Below are 17,077 nucleotides of genomic sequence, written 5' to 3' on the forward strand. Positions count from 1 at the left end.
ATCCCATTTGTTTGAGGTCATGGTCCTAGTGGGGGTAATGATGACAGGTGCCTGGGTGCCCCTCCCCCTCTCCCGGGAGGCTACCCTCCCCAGAATCTGCTCATGAAGTTCAATTCAAAATCATTGTATAACTCATGTATCCATACTGCTAACAACAGCAACACTATCTTATATGCAAAACACTTTTATTTAATCATAGAGCAAGCGCAGCATAGTAATTACCTATCAAATGGTAATTATGGTTTTATTATTTTTTTAACTTCCATGAAAAGAAAGCATCTTAAATTGGAAAGAAACAATCCATGTCACAAGCCAGTTAGTCAAAAAATGTTTGTCTGTTTGGAGGGCCCAGAATGATCATGGTAACATCTACCCTTTATGAAATGCTTATCATGGACCAGGCATCATGCAGAACCCTTGGGATTTGATGTCTCTTCACTTCCATGATGCAGATGCATCTTGTAAATCACGAGATTAAAGATGAAGAAGCAGAGACAGAAAAATTAAATCTCTTGTTGAGGGGGCAGAGCTGGAATTTAAGCCTTGGAGCGCATAACTCAGAAGTGGGGCAAAGTTAGCCAGCATGCTGCATCGTCAGTACAGGTGTGCTCTTAACCTCTGTTCACAAAGGTGTGTTGATGCAAACGAAGAAAAAAATAAGGCACTATGCCTCTAGAGGAGAACTGTCGTTCCCCTGGCTTGTGTTTCTGTCTCCCATCAGACTGAGAGCAACCAGAGAGGTTCTGTTACCGAATGCAAGTTTGTGTGCCCGACACCCAGTGACGCCAAACAAACTGAAATGCCCGAGCTTGGAACAGAGAAAGGTTTATTGCAGGGCTAAGCAAGGAGAATGGCTAGCTCGTGCTCAGAAAAACCCAAACTCACCAATGGTTTTCGGGGAGATGTTCACATAGGCAAATTTTGGGGGAAGGGCTGCAGGGCTTGTGACTTTCATCTGATTGGTTGGCGGTGAGGTAACAGGGCGGTGCTTCAGGAATCCTGTGCTCGGCCTGAAGTTACCATCCTCCACCTGGGTGAGGGCCTTAGTTCCGCAGAAGAACTCAAAGACGTCGTTATGGGGAATTCCCTGGCGATCCAGTGGTTAGGTCTTGGCACTTTCACTGTCATGGCAAGGCCAAAAAAAAAAAAAAAAAAAAAAAGAAATTGTTTATGTATATCCCTTGAGGAGGAACCAGGACCCTGCCCCATGGCTGCACTGTTGTTTCTTGAACGCTCCTCCTTTGTTTCTGCATCCCCTCCCTTCCCTGATTAGCAACCATTTGGATTTGCCCTCTGGAACTCAGGGAAGGTCAAGGAGGCTGAATGAAGCCTATTTCCTACAAACAAGAAACAAGGACACAGAAAGGGCTTATACCTGGGACAGCCCCACAGGATCCTGCTCCATTTCCTAGACTGTCCCATCTACCCAGCCCAGCAAAACAGAAATCCGTATGCCGTTCGGATAACATTGCCTCTCTCTCACCTTCCACAACAGTTGGTGAGTTCCATTACATCAATATCTTTCAATTCTTTTCCCGTGAACCAGCTCCTCTGCAGCATTCTGTTCAGGATGGCTTAATTGGGAAGTCTATGCATTTTCTGTAGCTTCAGGTATGGCTGTATCCAGGAGTTCACAAAGTGTCTCCAGCCTGGGATTCAGCTGCAGACTCCTAACTAGCACCGAGTCCTCCTATCTATTTGTGCTCCTCCAACTTCACCACCTTCCCAGCCCAACCCCATCCGTTTATCTGCCAATCCCTGAGATGTCTTTCTAAAATGAAAACGTGATCACCAGAAGCTTTCACTGGCAGGATATCTTAACTCCTCCCTTGGCACGACCTGTCATATGTCGAGCTCCCCAATCTCACCTCCCACTCTTTTTCCCCACGTGCCATATAAAGAAAAATTATCCCCGGTTTGGAACCCTGGACGCCCTCAGGATGTTATAGCGGACTACCACAGCTTTGTTCTCAAGTCTGCCCAAGGGTCGTCTGACTCTCAAGGCACCAGGAGCCCCCTGAGGGAGTCACAACCCAGTTTGCTGGCCTGCCCGCTCCTGGAATTTCTGATTTGGTGGGCCTGAATTTGGGTGGAACCTGAGCATTACATTTCTAACAATTCCCTGGGACTGATGCAACTGGTCCAGGGACCACACTTTAAGAACCTCAGCTCTAGGGCAAATTTTTCCTGGAAAGAGCCAGGTAAGTAAAGATTTTCTGGGCCAGATGATCTGTGTTGCAACTATTCAACTCTGCTCTTGCGGCAGGAAAGCAGCCAGAGGGGATATGTAAATGCATGGGCTTGGACGTGTTCTGATAAAACTTTATTTACATAAACAAGCAGTGGGCCTTATCTGACCGGTGTTTGCCTCTCCAAGGAATGGTCATTTTGTTTGACTTATTATTTATCATTAGGACCTACACTCTGTCAATTTAGATGTTAACTTGTAGGAGTATTAGTAAGTTACAAATGACTTTTGTCCCACAGACATGAAACTGATTTACTTCTGCAAGAAAAGATAGCCCCAAATGCTACCATTTTATCGCCTTGCAGGGCATTAACCTTTCTGCGTTGGACTTTATCATTTCATTCCAGCATTCTTTCTCTCATTAACTATACAGACTCAGTGTCTTGTGTTCTCCCTTGAACCCACCCCCGACCCTGCTGCTTTTCCTGAGCTAAGCGAACCTCTGACGTGGGCTCACTATTATATTTGCATGTCATGTTTTAACTTTTGGAAAATGACACTTGCACACCGACAACAATAATGTATTTATGGCATTCATTTGGTGGTACGTGACTAAGTTCCAGTCCAAAGTAGCGAAAGTTTGAGGGGGGTGGGGGTCTCAGTTCATGTGGAAATCTGAGTTGTCTCCACTTTCCAGCTGCTGTACCCAAGGGCTCAAGAAATAGTGTCAGCTCTCTCTCATCTGTGTCTCTGTCTCTGTCTTTCTCTCCCTCTCTCCATCTTGTCTCTGCTGAAATCTGCTTGGCTTCTTTTTTCTTTTTTTTAATTGAAGTATAGTTGGTTTACAATATTGTGTTCGTTTCAGGTGTACAGCAAAGTGATTCAGTTATACATATATACATATTCTTTTCCATTATGGTTTATTACAGGTTTATTGCATACAAGTCCTGCTTCGCTTCTAAAGAGAGGATTCTCACGTGACCACAAGTTGCCCACCCACTAGAAGCCTGGCATTCAGCGTGTGGCCCCATTACAGTGCTTGTCTTTGTCTCATGGGCTCTGATATATCCTGGGAGCAGTTCGATGGACCCAGCTTGGGTCAGGTGCCCTCTAGGAGCCAAACACTGAGCTCAGTTGATGAGAATCATCCTCTGATTAGCTGGGTCCAGATCAGGGCCTGACCCTGGGGTAGGGGAGCGTGGGAGCCACCCGCCCCCCAGAAGGAACAAGATGATTCTGGAGTAGGAGTGGGGTGCTGGGAAGACCAGCATAATTCTTCTGTTACCACAGACGACTACTGTAGTCTGCTACTACTACTGCTTTTTCTACTGTGCCTACAACAACAATGACAACAACAAATAATAATAATAATACCTTTTATTTATTATTGAGTCCATGCTAAGGAGCCAGCACTGTGCCCAATGCTTGACCTTCCTAATCTGCTCCCCATCACAAGCAGCTCCACATTCTTCCTACCGGCATTAGCTCCATTTCCCAGAAGAAGACGCTGAGGCTTGGAAAAGCTGAGTACGTCACCCAAGTTTACACAGCTAATAAGTGACGGAGATGGTGACCCAAGTCCATCCAAATCCGAAGCTTGTGTGGTTTCCAATCGCGCTTGTGCTGGGGCTTGCAAGATGAATAAACTAGGAGTCTGCCAGGTTAGACTGGAGGGATTAGGGAAGGGTGTTTTAGACAGAGGGAAGGGCACTGCTAAGCTATGGAGCAGTGGGAGACCACGTTGCGACTGGGAAGGCAACCCAGTAAGGCCATAGCCAGGCCAGAGAGCCTCACGGTAGTTCTCTGTCCAGGCTGCGTGTTAAAACACCTGGGGGGAGGGGGACTTCCCTGGTGGCCCAGTGGTTAAGAATCCGCTTGCCAGTGCAGGGGACACAGGTTTGAGCCCTGGTCCGGGAAGATCCCACATGCCATGGAGCAACTAAGCCCGTGCGCCACAACTACTGAGCCTGTGCTCTATAGCCCGTGAGCCACAACTACGGAGCCTGTGCGCCACAACCACTGAAGCCCAGGCACCTAGAGCCCGTGCTCCGCAACAAGAGAAGCCACCGCATGAGACGCCCGTGCACTGCAATGAAGAGTAGCCCCTGCTCGCCGCAACTAGAGAAAGCCCACGCGCAGCAACGACGACACGATAAGGCCAAAAAAAAAAACAAAACACCTGGGGGGGTGGGGTGTTCATTAAACACACCCAGAGATTTTGATTGAATTGGTCTAGGATTGGGTCCCAGTGTCAGTAGTTTAAAACTATAAATAGAAGCAAAAGCAAAAATTCCTCAAGAAGTTCTAACATAACAGCACAAACATGGTAGCAAAGTCCAGATTTTGGAGACAGATGACTCTTTTTTTTTTTTTTTTTTTTGCGGTAGGCGGGCCTCTCACTGTTGTGGCCTCTCCCGTTGCGGAGCACAGGCTCCGGATGCGCAGGCTCAGCGGCCACGGCTCACGGGCCCAGCCGCTCCGCGGCATGTGGGATCTTCCCGGACCGGGGCACGAACCCGCGTCCCCTGCATCGAGCAGGCGGACTCCCAACCACTGCGCCACCAGGGAAGCCCTATACGATCTCATTTAATCCTGACGACCACACTTCAAAAAAGGCATCAAAGGAGGAAACCGAGGCTTCCTGCAGTGGACGTGCCCACAGCTCACCCCCTGCTGACTGGCAAGAGCTGGAAACTGAACTTGGACCTCTGGGACACCAAAGCCCGTGTTGTAGATTCCAATCACATCCATGCTAATAACAAGCTCATGGGGGAAAAAAAAATCAAACAATCATAGGGCTTGTGCCAGAGTGCTGGAGTCATGGATTATTTTTTTTTCTTTCATATCTCTTGATTTTGTTACAGTAATCAATCTTCACTTGAGAGTAGAAAAGATACTTATTTTCATAGGCTAAAGGAGCTTGAAAGAATGCTACACTATTTCTTCCCACCCCCAGCTGTCTGTCTGGCAAGAAAATAAAAAATGTTAGGTGAAAATCAATGAAAAATAAGGAATTCTTTGATGAATGGGAAAGGGAAGGGTTTGTAGGGGTGACTGAATCAAGAAAGATGAAAGGGTATTAAATAGTGACGTCGCCACTTTAACTAATTAGTAATATGAATGTGTCGCAGTTAATGGATTAATCTACATGGTACAAGCTGCCTTTCGTCGTCCCAGTTGATCTCAGTATCTAACCCAAGAGGCAGGCAGGACACACTGGCCTTTCCTGCTTACGTAGGAACTAAATTACAGAAAATCAATGATTCCTTTGAGTGCTCAAAGTGACTTGAGGCCGGAATTAATGCAACCCAGATCAATGGTGCATCTTACCTTGTCTTATTCCTTTTCTTGAGCACTTTTCCCCCTGGCCAAGGTCCTTTGTGATAGTGGCACCTGTTCTGTTATCTGGGGACAGTGCCCCACCCTGGGGAGGGCAGAGACAAGGACATAAGTACAGCAGAGAAAGGAGGAACTGCACTGGCAGTGTGTAGGTATTTTACTCAAGAAGAGGCATCAACTATACGAGTTCTGCCACCAAGAATAAAAGAGCAAAGGAAGGTGAAGAAATAAATGGGTGAACACACCAGTCAGGGAGCTGAGAGGAGAGGCAGCAACCTGTGTTCCCTCCTCCATCTGCTTCCTTCCCTCCTCGGGCAGGTTGCTGGGCTGAATTTGATGTTGATGTTTAAAGATTTAACATATTTGAGATAACATGCCCTGAAGAACAAGCCGTGATTAGGGGCTCAGGGGGACAACCTGAGGATCCTTTCCTTTCTACTCTGGATGAAAAACCCTCAGAGTTGGTTTTTTTTTGTTTGTTTGTTTTTGTTTTTGCAGTACGCGGGGTTCTTACTGTTGCGGCCTCTCCCGTTGGGGAGCACGGGCTCCGGACGCGCAGGCTCAGCGGCCATGGCTCACGGGCCCAGCCGCGCCGCGGCACGTGGGATCTTCCCGGACCGGGGCACGAACCCGCGTTGCCTGCAACGGCAGGCGGACTCTCAACCGCGCCACCAGGGAAGCCCCAGAGCTGGTTTTATTAAGTGACACAGAGGGAAGAAGACCGTGTGACAATGGAAGCAGAGATTGGAGTGCTGACGCTCTAAGCTGAGGATCCCCAGCAGCACCAGAAGGTGGAGAGAGGCCTGAAATAGATGCTTCCTCAGAGCATCTATTTGTTACAGCAGCCCTAGGAAACTCATACAGGCAGCATGAGCAGTATGACCTACTAGGCAGGTCCTTTCCCGAGGGAATGGGATTGCTCTGATGGGCAAATTTGGCTCAAGGACTTTTACCCAGCCCTTCCCCACCCCCACTCCTGCCCAGGGGACAGCCAGGCACCAGTGCAGGTCTCTCCCCGCCGCCCCCAGCTCGCTCCCATTTTCCCCTCTTGCTTCTCAGAGCACCTGACCGGACACCCTCATATCTCAGTGGTTCTCAATCTTTCACCTTTTTGGCTTCATCTATTCCTTTTTCCTTTCCGTTCTTTTCTCACGTCTTTTGAAGCAAATCCCATCCATCCTGTCATTTCACCTGTATGTATTTCAGCATATATCCCTTAAAACAGGAAGTAGTGTTTTCTAGCGTAATCTCAAAGCCACTAGCACACCCAACACGTTTGTTGGTGAATAATTCTCTAGTCTCCTCTAGGCCTTATGTACACTACTAGGTTGTCTCAGAAATGTCTTTTTGAATGAAATAATGCCATTTGCAGCAACATGGATGGACCTAGAGGTTCTCATACTGAGTGAAGTAAGTTAGAAAGAGAAACAAATATCATATTATATCGCTGATATGTGGAATCTGAAATATGACACAAATGAGCTTATCTACAGAATAGAAACAAACCCACAGACATAGAGAACAGACTGTGGTTGCCAAGAGGGAGGGGGCTAGGGGAAGGATGGGTTGGGATTTGGGGTTAGCAGATGCAAACTATTATATTATATATGGGATGGATAAACAACATCCTACTGTATAGCATAGGGAATATCAATATATTCAATATCCTGTGACAAACCATAAAGGAAAGAAATGTAACAAACAATGTATATATATGTATAAGTGATCACTTTGCTGTACAGCAGAAATTAACACAACTTTTAAAATCAACTATACTTCAGTAAAATAATCTTTTTGTGTGTGTGTGTGGCTGCCTTGGGTCTTTGTTGCTGCTCATGGGCTTTCTCTAGTTGCAGCAAGCAGGGGCTACTATTCATTGCGGTGCGCGGGCTTCTCATTGCGGTAGTTTCTCTTGTTGCGGAGTGCGGTCTTCAGTAGTTGTGGCTCGCAAGCTCAGTCGTCGTGGCGCACAGGCTTCGTTGCTCTGCGGCATGTGGGATCTTCCCAGACCAGGGCTTGAACCCGTGTCCCGTGCATCGGCAGGGGGACTCTCAACCACTGCGCCACCAGGGAAGCCCTATTTTGTATTTTTTTAAAGCTTTTTCATGTCAGCTGCATTCTCATACCTGCTTGTGACTTCAGTTGGTTGTGATATATTGCTTTGATTGAAGTGTGAAGAAAATCCAGCCTCACACAGGGCATGCAATTGGGAAAGGGAGAGAGGAGTATTTTCCTGAAAAGTATAGTCCTCATAAGGAATGGCCTTTTTTAAGAAAAAAAGAAAAAAAAGGGGATGACCTTTTTTGGTAATTATGGACATTTTTCTCTGTTGCTCTGTGAAAAGCAGACAAATTTTTTAAAGGAAAATTGGAAAGTGGAATGTGAAATCATCTCTGAATTTTTCGTACACTGTTAGATTAAAGTCCATTGGTCTATCTTGTACTTTGAATGGATCTTTTATTCATGCATGATTTTATAACATCCTACATGGGTCATTTGGAAAATATTGATTCAGTGAGTTATACACATCTTCCAGATGTTGAAATGTTCCATTAGTCAATATTTAAAAAAAAAAATCTCACTTGTTACTATCATCGCCAATCTCATCAGAAAAGTCCTTCAGTGTTGGGAAGCTGCCCAGCTCACAATGGTGGATACATTTCCTCAAATTCTAATTTTTGTTTGAAAGCTTGAATTTTATCATTGGCGATAAATCGTGTCAAATGCACTGAGCCTGTGCAAACATCACCTTCCTTTCCAAAAAGTCTGGGAATCCTAATGATAATTTCCATCATTTATCGAGCCCTTGTTCTATGCTGAACGTCTTATTAAGCAATTTACGTACCTGTTCTTGTCATTATATTCATTTCTACTACATTCCTGAAAGGTATTATTCCTCCTATTTTACAGATGAGGAAACTGAGGTCCAGAGAGGTAGGTACTTGCCCAAGGTCACACAGCTAGTGGTACTCTTCTATACTCTCAGAGTTTCAGAAAAGAATTTTCCAGGTAGGACAGGTCTAACTGAAATACTCTGACCCCTTGGGCCCAAGAGTTAACTCCTGCTTGTCAGAACATGTATCCATTGGTTCAGATGGGGAAATATGGGTGCCCCCTCAAGATATAGCTATCAAGGCTTAGCTCAAATGTTACCTCCTTGGAGAAAACTTACAGCCTCCCTGGGATACAATAAAAAGTCTCTTAGGGCTTCCCTGGTGGCGCAGTGGTTGAGAGTCTGCCTGCCGATGCAGGGGACGCGGGTTCGTGCCCCGGTCCGGGAAGATCCCACATGCCGCGGAGCGGCTGGACCCGTGAGCCATGGCCGCTGAGCCTGCGCGTCCGGAGCCTGTGCTCCGCAACGGGAGAGGCCACAACGGTGAGAGGCCCGCGTACCGCAAAAAAAAGTCCCTTATCACTTATTGATCGGTAGTTAAAAAGTGCTCAGCACCATACTCCACGTGCTAGATCCGTTACTTTGTTTCCTCCTGGCAACCGGCTTGCAAAGGAGGTGGTATTATCCCCTATGTTAATTTCCTGTTGTAACAAATGACCACAAATTGACTGGTTTACAAATTATTATTTTATAGTTCTGTAGGTCAGAAGACTCACTGGGCTAAAATCAAGGTGTAGGCAAGGCTTTGTTCCTCCTGGAGGCTTTAGGAGTGCGTCTGTCTCTTTTCTAACTTCTAGAACCTCCTGCATTCCCTGGCTCATAACCCTACCTTCATGTTCAAAGCCAGCTGCTTAGCATCTTGAAATCCCCCCCGCCCCTGCTTGTTACTTCTCTGATTGTCTGACCTTCTGGCTTCCTCGCTCCTTTTTTTTTTTTAAGGATCTTTGTGTTTATATGGGTCCCACACATAATCCAGAATGATCTCTTCATCTCAAAGTCCTCAATTTAATCCCATCTGCAAAGTTCCTTTTACCACGAAAAATTCAGAGATGATTTCACATTCCACTTTCCAATTTTCCTTTAAGAAATTTGTCTGCTTTTCACAGAGCAACAGAGAAAAATGTCCATAATTACCAAAAAAGGTCATCCCCTTTTTTTTCTTTTTTTCTTAAAAAAGGCCATTCCTTATGAGGACTATACTTTTCAGGAAAATACTCCTCTCTCCCTTTCCCAGCATCTGCACGGGTTCTGGAGATTAGGAAGTGAACATTTTTGGGATGAGATTTTTCTGCCTACCACACCTCCTTTTACAAAAGAGTCATAGAAAGTTTAAGTAACCTGCTGAAATTCACGCAACCCAGTGAGTGGGGGACTCAGGATTTTATTTCTGGCCTGTCTTGACTCTGGGCTCCTCCCTTGTCTCTTATTGCAAGTATGAGGTTTGCTAAGGACTGCAGGGCCCACAGTGTTTGTTCATATTTTCCTTTTCACATTTACCTCCTGGTATTGAAATTATGTGGTACCACCATTAAAAACAAACAAACAAACATAAAACATACTGTTGGTAATCCCTGGCAGTCCGGTGGTGAGAGGACTCCGGGACTCCATTGTAGGGGGCACGCCACGAGTCTGATCCCTGGTTGGGGAACTAACATCCTGCAAGCTACCCAGGGCGGCCAAAAAAACCCAAAAAAACAAACAACCAAAAAAACCCCCCCCCAAAACACCCCAATAGTGTCAACATTACAAAAAAACTTGTGGTAATATCTCTGTAAGTGATTTGAAAATTAGAACTGAGTATCATTGATCATAATTTTGATTTTTTTTTTTTTTTTTTTGGCTGAGTTGGGTGTTTGTTGCTGCGCGCGAGGGCTACTCTTTGTTTTGGTGCGCGGGCTTCTCATTGTGGTGGCTTCTCTCATTGCGGAGCACAGGCTCTAGGTGCGTGGGCTCACTAGCTGTGGCACGTGGGCTTAGTTGCTCTGTGGGATCTTCCTGGACCAGGGCTCAAACCCGTATCCCCTTTTTTGGCAGGCAGATTCTTAACGACTGTGCCACCAGGGAAGTCCCATAATTTTGATTTTTTGTTCAAGAACCGTTATGATGAAAATCATATATCAACCATTATGTCACCAATGTGTTTTCATATCCCTCCCTGTCTTTCTCTATATGTAGGCAGAATTTTTCAGTGGTTTTAACCACAGCATGGATACAGTATTGTATTGTTTCCCTAGCTTTTTTTTTTTTTTTTGGCCGAGCCACGGGGCTTGTGGGATCATATTGCCCTGACTGGGGATTGAACCCGGGCCACCACAGTGAGAGCACGGAGTCCTAACCACTGGACGCCAGGGAATTCCGTTCCCAAGCTTTTTGTTAAAATTTTTTTTCAAGCATACAGAAAAGTTGATGGTACCACTTAGATCCAACAACTGTTAACATTTTGCATTATTTACTTTCTCTCCCTCTATGTCTATTTGTGTGTGCTTATATAATTCTATTTTTTGTTGCACCATTAAAAAATAGCTCAGGTATTATGACATTCATCCCTAAATTCTTCAGATGCATATCCTAACAAAAGAACATTCTCTCACATGAGCGTAATACCATTATTATATTATGGAAGTTACCAATAATTCACTAACATCATCTACATCCAAGCCATACGCAACTTTCTCCAACTGTCAAAAAATATTTACCAGGTTAAAAAACACCAGTATCCAATCAAGATTCACGCACTGTATTCGGTTAAGTTTTTTTTTTTAATCTCTTATTTTATTTTTAGAATTTTGTGTTGAAGTATAGTTGATTTAAAATGTGTTAACTTCTGCTGTACAGAGAAGTGATTCAGTTATACGTATATATATTCTTTTTCATATTCTTTTCCATTGTGGTTTATCGCAGGCTATTGAATATAGTTCCCTGTGCTATACAGTAGGACCTTGTTTTTTATCTATTTTATATATAGCAGTTTGTATCAGTTTAGCTCTTTTATTTTAGACAATCCCTTCCCCTTCTTATATTTTTCATGACATCCCATTGTTGCAAAGACCAGGCCCTCCGCCTTATGGAATGTGGCAATGGATCTTACTGTTGATTCCCTCTGCTCAGCACGGGGTCTGGTAATAGTAGCCTCTGTGTCTGTTTGCTGAGCACTTGAAAACAGCGATCATGGTTATGAATAAGAATCACAGAAGCTAATGTTTATTGAGGGCTAGTGCGTTCACACGCACCTAATTTGATCCTCACAGAAATCTTGGGAGTTAAGAAATTTTATTAGCCTCATTCACAGGTGAGGAAACCAAAGACCTAGGAAACGGAATTAACTTGCCCGAATCACTCAGCTAGAAGGGACAAAGTAGGTGATAAACTGCATGGTCAGGTAGGGGGTTCACTGTTTCTTGAACCAATGACCCGAAAGCTGGTCTGTCTGTATGCGTGCATGTATGCGTGTGATGACAACGCTGAGTGCTTACTATTTGCCAGGCCCCAATCCTAAACACTTTACCGGTGCGTTTTCATTTTTATTTCTTCAAAATATTCTCCAATGCCTAGCTAAAGGCGTGGCACAGAGTAGACGCTCAGATAGTGTTTGTGGAATGAATGAGAAGTGAATAAATTAATGAATGGACGGATGTGACCTCCATAAACCGGGACTACTCTGAGATCTTCAGCGCTCACTTCGGAGACCCCGGCCCAGGACGACCCGGCCCAGGACGACCCTGGGGTTCGGGGGCGCGGGCGGACTTCAGGCCGCGGCTCCCGGGCTCCGGACATCCCGAGTCCCGCCCACCATCCAGGTGGCCTCCCGGCTGGTGAGAAAGCCGGGCCGACCGGGCGCTTTGGCGTTATCACCTCCGTCCACTGTCCTTTCCCCTCCGGCGCCGCAGCCGGCCCCGGGAGCTCCAGGTCCGCGGTGGGCGGGCCCGCATCCGCTAAGGGCCGCGGGCTCGCGGTCCGCCCCGGGCCGACTCCCGCCGCGCACGCCCACCTGTCGGCCGCGCCTGCGCAGCGCGCGCTCGGCGCGCCCGGCCTCCCCGCGCCCCGCGGCACGCGGCCAGTGCGCAGGCGCGGCGGCCGATGCGAGTGTGTATGTGCGGGCGAGAAGATGGCGGCGGCGGGGGAAGCAGCGTGAGGAGTCGGACGAGCGCCGAGGCTCATTGAAACGGGCCGCCATGGCACTCCGCAACCCGCAGGTAGCACCCGGCCGGTGCCCTCGGCGGGAAGGGGCCCCGGGCCGCGGGCGGGTGGGCGCCGGGGCGGACGGGCGGGCGGGCGGGCGCACCCCGGCCCCGAGCGAGCGTGTGGGAGTGGGGGAGGGCGCCGGGACACGCTGCCCGGGACTAGGCCCCGAGCCTCCCGCCGCCTCCGCGCCTCCGCCGCCTGCAGCCCGGCCCGCCCCGCGCCAGAGCCCACCAGGCCCCGCTTCAGAGGGGCGGCGGAGAGGGGGCGCCCGGGCCGGCCTGGAGAGGGCGTGGGGGGCGCGAAGGGGTTAACCTCGGGGCTGGACCGCGGGGCGAGCCGGCGGTGCAGATGGGGCCCTGGCTGCCCCGGGAGGCAGCCGGGAATCTTCGGGAGGCCCCGGGGCGGCACAGCCTTCCACGCCCTGTGGTCGCCTCTCTGCCCGGAATGAGCCACCAAGATTTGGGGTGCCTCGTTTTCCCCATGGCCCCAAAGGTTGCTTTCGCAGTTTGATTGACCCGGGGCGGGGGGGCGGCTTGCCGGTGTTCTGACTTTTAGACTCAAGTCACTAAGAAGCAGCCTAAGGTTACTGGTGCAAAGAAGACTCGAAATAACTCGCCAGGACCATACTTGTACCTGCCTTTGAGTGACATCTTTTGCACGAATCCGCCTCAGCCTGGCTGACACTACTAGCGCACCCTGTCAGAGCGGTATCTTAGGGGTCGTTTGTGATAATCCCGTAGTGGAAAGAAAGAGTAAAACTCACGCTTTTAGAGAGAGATGAGTGTAGAGTTGAACTCTTATTCCCACTCCCCCAAATACAATCGGTCTGGATAAAAATCGGCATGTGGTATTATTTGTCAGGCTTGCTGTGGACCGCTGATGTGTTGACTTCTAAGCCCTAGAAGTTATTGCGCGTTTTTATATCATCTCAGTGTGCTGTTGTATTAAATAAGGGAAAATGAAACAAAGTAGCTGTTGGAAAACTGGTGGCCGGTAAATCGTAACCCTTTCAAAGCAATTGGTTTTTCTTGCCCTTTTGGAAATAGAGTCAGGTTTTAGTAGCTATTGGAATTAACGCGTGTCGCGGAATTTGAGACTTGATAACTTAAAAAAAATGAAATCTGACAGGAAGCAGCAATTTTGTTAAAACTTTTGGCACTTTAGTTTGCTCTACAACTTTCCGCTTTAAACTTTTGTTCACTTGTACATCTGCGTTTTAAAGTAACTCAGTATAGTTCTTTGCACAAAAAGAAGGGCTTAGTAGTGGTTGAATAAGTTTTACAAGGGTGCAATTCAAAGATTTCTTTCCTTAAGAGATTTGGTGTTTGCCTTTTTCTCACCTTAAATTTTATTTTTAAATTAAGCTTTGCTCTTATTTAAAAAAATGTAAATTTTATTATTATTTTTGGCTGCGTTGGGTCGTTGTTGCTGCGCACGGGCTTTCTCTAGTTGCGGCGAGCGGGGGCTACTCTTCGTTGCGGTGCGCAGGCTTCTCATGGCGGTGGCTCCTCTTGTTGCGGAGCATGGGCTCTAAGTGCACGGGCTTCAGTAGTTGTGGCTCACGGACTCAGTAGCTGTGGCGCACGGGCTTAGTGGATCTTCCCGGACCAGGGCTCGAACCCTGTCCTCTGCATTGGCAGGCGGATTCTTAACCACTGAGTCACAAGGGAAGTCCCCACTTCCATTATCAGAAGCACCAATCGCAATGCAAAGTGAAATGTTAATGAGTGGTGATAATAGGTAAAAGTGATTGTAATTTCATTTACTTTCCTAAATGTCCTAGTATTTATGTTTTATACAGCAATATTGCCTATACACATCTTTAGAAAATTGGAATGGCAACAGTTAGCTGAACATAATGCAGGGGACACGGGTTCGAGCCCTGGTCCGGGAAGATCCCACATGCCATGGAGCAACTAAGCCCGTGCGCCACAGCTACGGAGCCAGCGTGCCACAACTGCTGAAGCCCGTGTGCCTAGAGCCCGTGCTCCGCAACAAGAGAAGCCACTGCAGTGAGAAGCCTGCGCGGCGCAACTAGAGAAAACACAGCAACAAAGACCCAATGCAGCCAAAAATAAAATAAATAAATTTGTAAAAAAAAGTGTGATTAAAATGCTTTTAAGTTGTAGCATGCAGAAGGTAGGAAAGGAAATAGTATGAGTTCTCATATTTTTCTTTCTTTTCCTAATTTTCTTTTTAGAAGAATAGTAATGAAAACAAGTAATGAAACATATGTGATAGGATTTAATGATTGGATCCTGCTTGAGTCAGGCTAAGCATTTTAATAATTTTGTTTTATTCAGTTACCTGCTGTCCTGAAGGTCCTGCCATAGTCATGGCCATTCATTAATTCAACAAATATTGGTTGGGCTCTCGCTCTCTGCTAAGCACTGTTATTTGTTATTATGCGTGTTACTTGTTTATTATTGGGGATATCAATCACAGATTAACAGTAAGGGTCCTATTTTCTTTTTTCTTATATTAAGTTTTTATAAGGGTCCTATTTTAAAATTGGATTTTTAAGGTTACAATTTAAAACATTTATATAGTTTATAGCCTATTTCCATACCAATGATTGAACCCTTTTCCCTGGATTGACATGAAACAGTGCAAAACTTAGAAACTTTTCTAATGCCAGTAGTTTTCAACACATTTTAATAAATACAACGAACTTTGACAGTTGAAGTGAAAGTACATCTCTGACATTTGTTGGCATGAGGGAACTGATTTAAATGATTTGGGGTAATTAATTTGAACTGACCAATTCTGCCGTAAACCAGAAGAGATTTTTGTGATCATTGCAGTCATTTATAGTGAAAACTCTACAATAATGCTTCGTACATCCTATTTGGACATCGTGTGGCTGCTCCCGTCCCGGTCCTGCGCAGCGGGCTCCCCCTCATCTTTTCACTGCCTCACGTACAGCATTGTGGCGCCCACATTTTACACTGTGGAATTTCTTGGATCCAGTTGACAGCATATGGTAGAGTGTTGCTGTATCGTTGAATATCTTTGTAACTGAAAGCTGTATTAGTAGTTCTCCAAAGAGATACATTTTTATTGGAGTTTCACAGTGAGCAACTGAAGTAAATAAAATTATTTGAAATACGGGATATTTGGAGATACCAGTTTTCCTTTGCATCGTGACAGCAAAATCTTGAAACATGTCCTAAGACTAGATAAGCCATTTGAAGCTTGTGCGTTGATGGTCGCCTCAGTGGTTTTTACACAGGAGCAGTGGAGAGGAGCCTTATCCAGGGCCTCACCCTCACCCTCTGGAGCCTGTCTTGTGGGGACCAGTGTCCTGAAATGAGCAGATAGGAAGTGGACCGCCTCATTCCAAATTCCTCTCTAGAGCAACAGTTAGGACATATATTCGAGAGCTTTTTTATGTGGAACTGAAGTGATTTGAATAGTGGTTTGCATAGGAAGACTTAAAGGATAAAAGAATTCCAAAGCTTAATGATTATTTAATGCCAGGCCTAGTGGCACATTTACTTTGTGCTCTGTTCAGAATATAATATTGAAGTAGTTGAGAAAAGTTGTATCGTCTCTGCTTGAGTTATAGTTCATCGGGGTTATTTTTTGTTTGTTCTTGTGTTTTTACAAATTTCAGACAGGCAGATACTTGCTGTGAATGGATCTGGTTTTTCAAGTGGCCCGTTAAGGGTGGTTGCTGAGGACACTTCTTACTGATGATACACTAAATACCGAAACAGTGGGAAGCGCTTGCCTTTGAATCTGTAACTGCGCTGTTACAGTTGTCTTTACTGCCACACATGCAAGAATCACTGTGGCACAAGACAGATAAATCTGTTTGCAATGGAATTTACTGGCCTTGGGCCACTGGATTACTGTCATTTGTCACTTTAGTGCTACTTCAGCAGTGTAGATGTTCATTTCCAAAGACTTACATGTGCTTGGACTGCAGTTTTCCTGTTTATTGAAGTGATCTCCCAATAGGTCTTTCTGTGACCATTTCTGTCAGTGCAGTCTGTACTAAGAACAATAGGCAAGATAAAGGTAGCCCGTGGGGTAGGTTTATAGTACTATTTGTTTCAAGAATCAGGAATTGTAGAATCTATCGTAAACCTAGATGTGGAGTCTTCAGAGTGTAGACTTTTCATGAGTGGGCTACTTTCTGACTGTTTAAAAGCTCCGCAGATATGACCCCCTTTTCAGCAGGAGACCCAAGAAACCAATAGCTCCATGCTGCTCCCTGTTTTGAAAGGCGCTGTCCTCAGGTTGCCCTCTCCTGGGAACAGGGTCGGTGAGGTGTAGAGTGGAAGTGTGGTTTGGGGCAGGGAGTGAGAGGATACAGCGTGTCTTCCTGGACTTTCCGTTTCTGGCTCACTTGAGAATTGAGAGATGACCATGTGCCTGCAGAGTGTTAGCCCAGGTCTGCACCAAGGGTCTGCGCACCGGGGACGCCTGCTCTTGTCCCTCAGGCCCCTCCCTCCTGGGCTTCGTCTGCA

At 46.3% G+C, this 17,077-nt stretch overlaps 1 protein-coding gene across 1 annotated transcript in view; it reads left to right on the forward strand.

Annotated features, from left to right (window-relative positions):
* Positions 1–12,499: 12,499 nt before the first annotated feature.
* Positions 12,500–17,077, forward strand: part of USP10 (ubiquitin specific peptidase 10) — a 69,615-nt gene continuing 65,037 nt past the window's right edge. Inside the window, exon 1 of the mRNA XM_069540184.1 lies at positions 12,500–12,613. Coding sequence (XP_069396285.1) covers positions 12,593–12,613 — 21 coding nt within the window. The 5' untranslated portion in view covers positions 12,500–12,592. The remainder of the gene's footprint in view (positions 12,614–17,077) is intronic.

This window comes from Delphinus delphis, chromosome 20 (assembly GCF_949987515.2).
Source record: "Delphinus delphis chromosome 20, mDelDel1.2, whole genome shotgun sequence".
Classification (NCBI taxonomy): domain Eukaryota; kingdom Metazoa; phylum Chordata; class Mammalia; order Artiodactyla; family Delphinidae; genus Delphinus; species Delphinus delphis.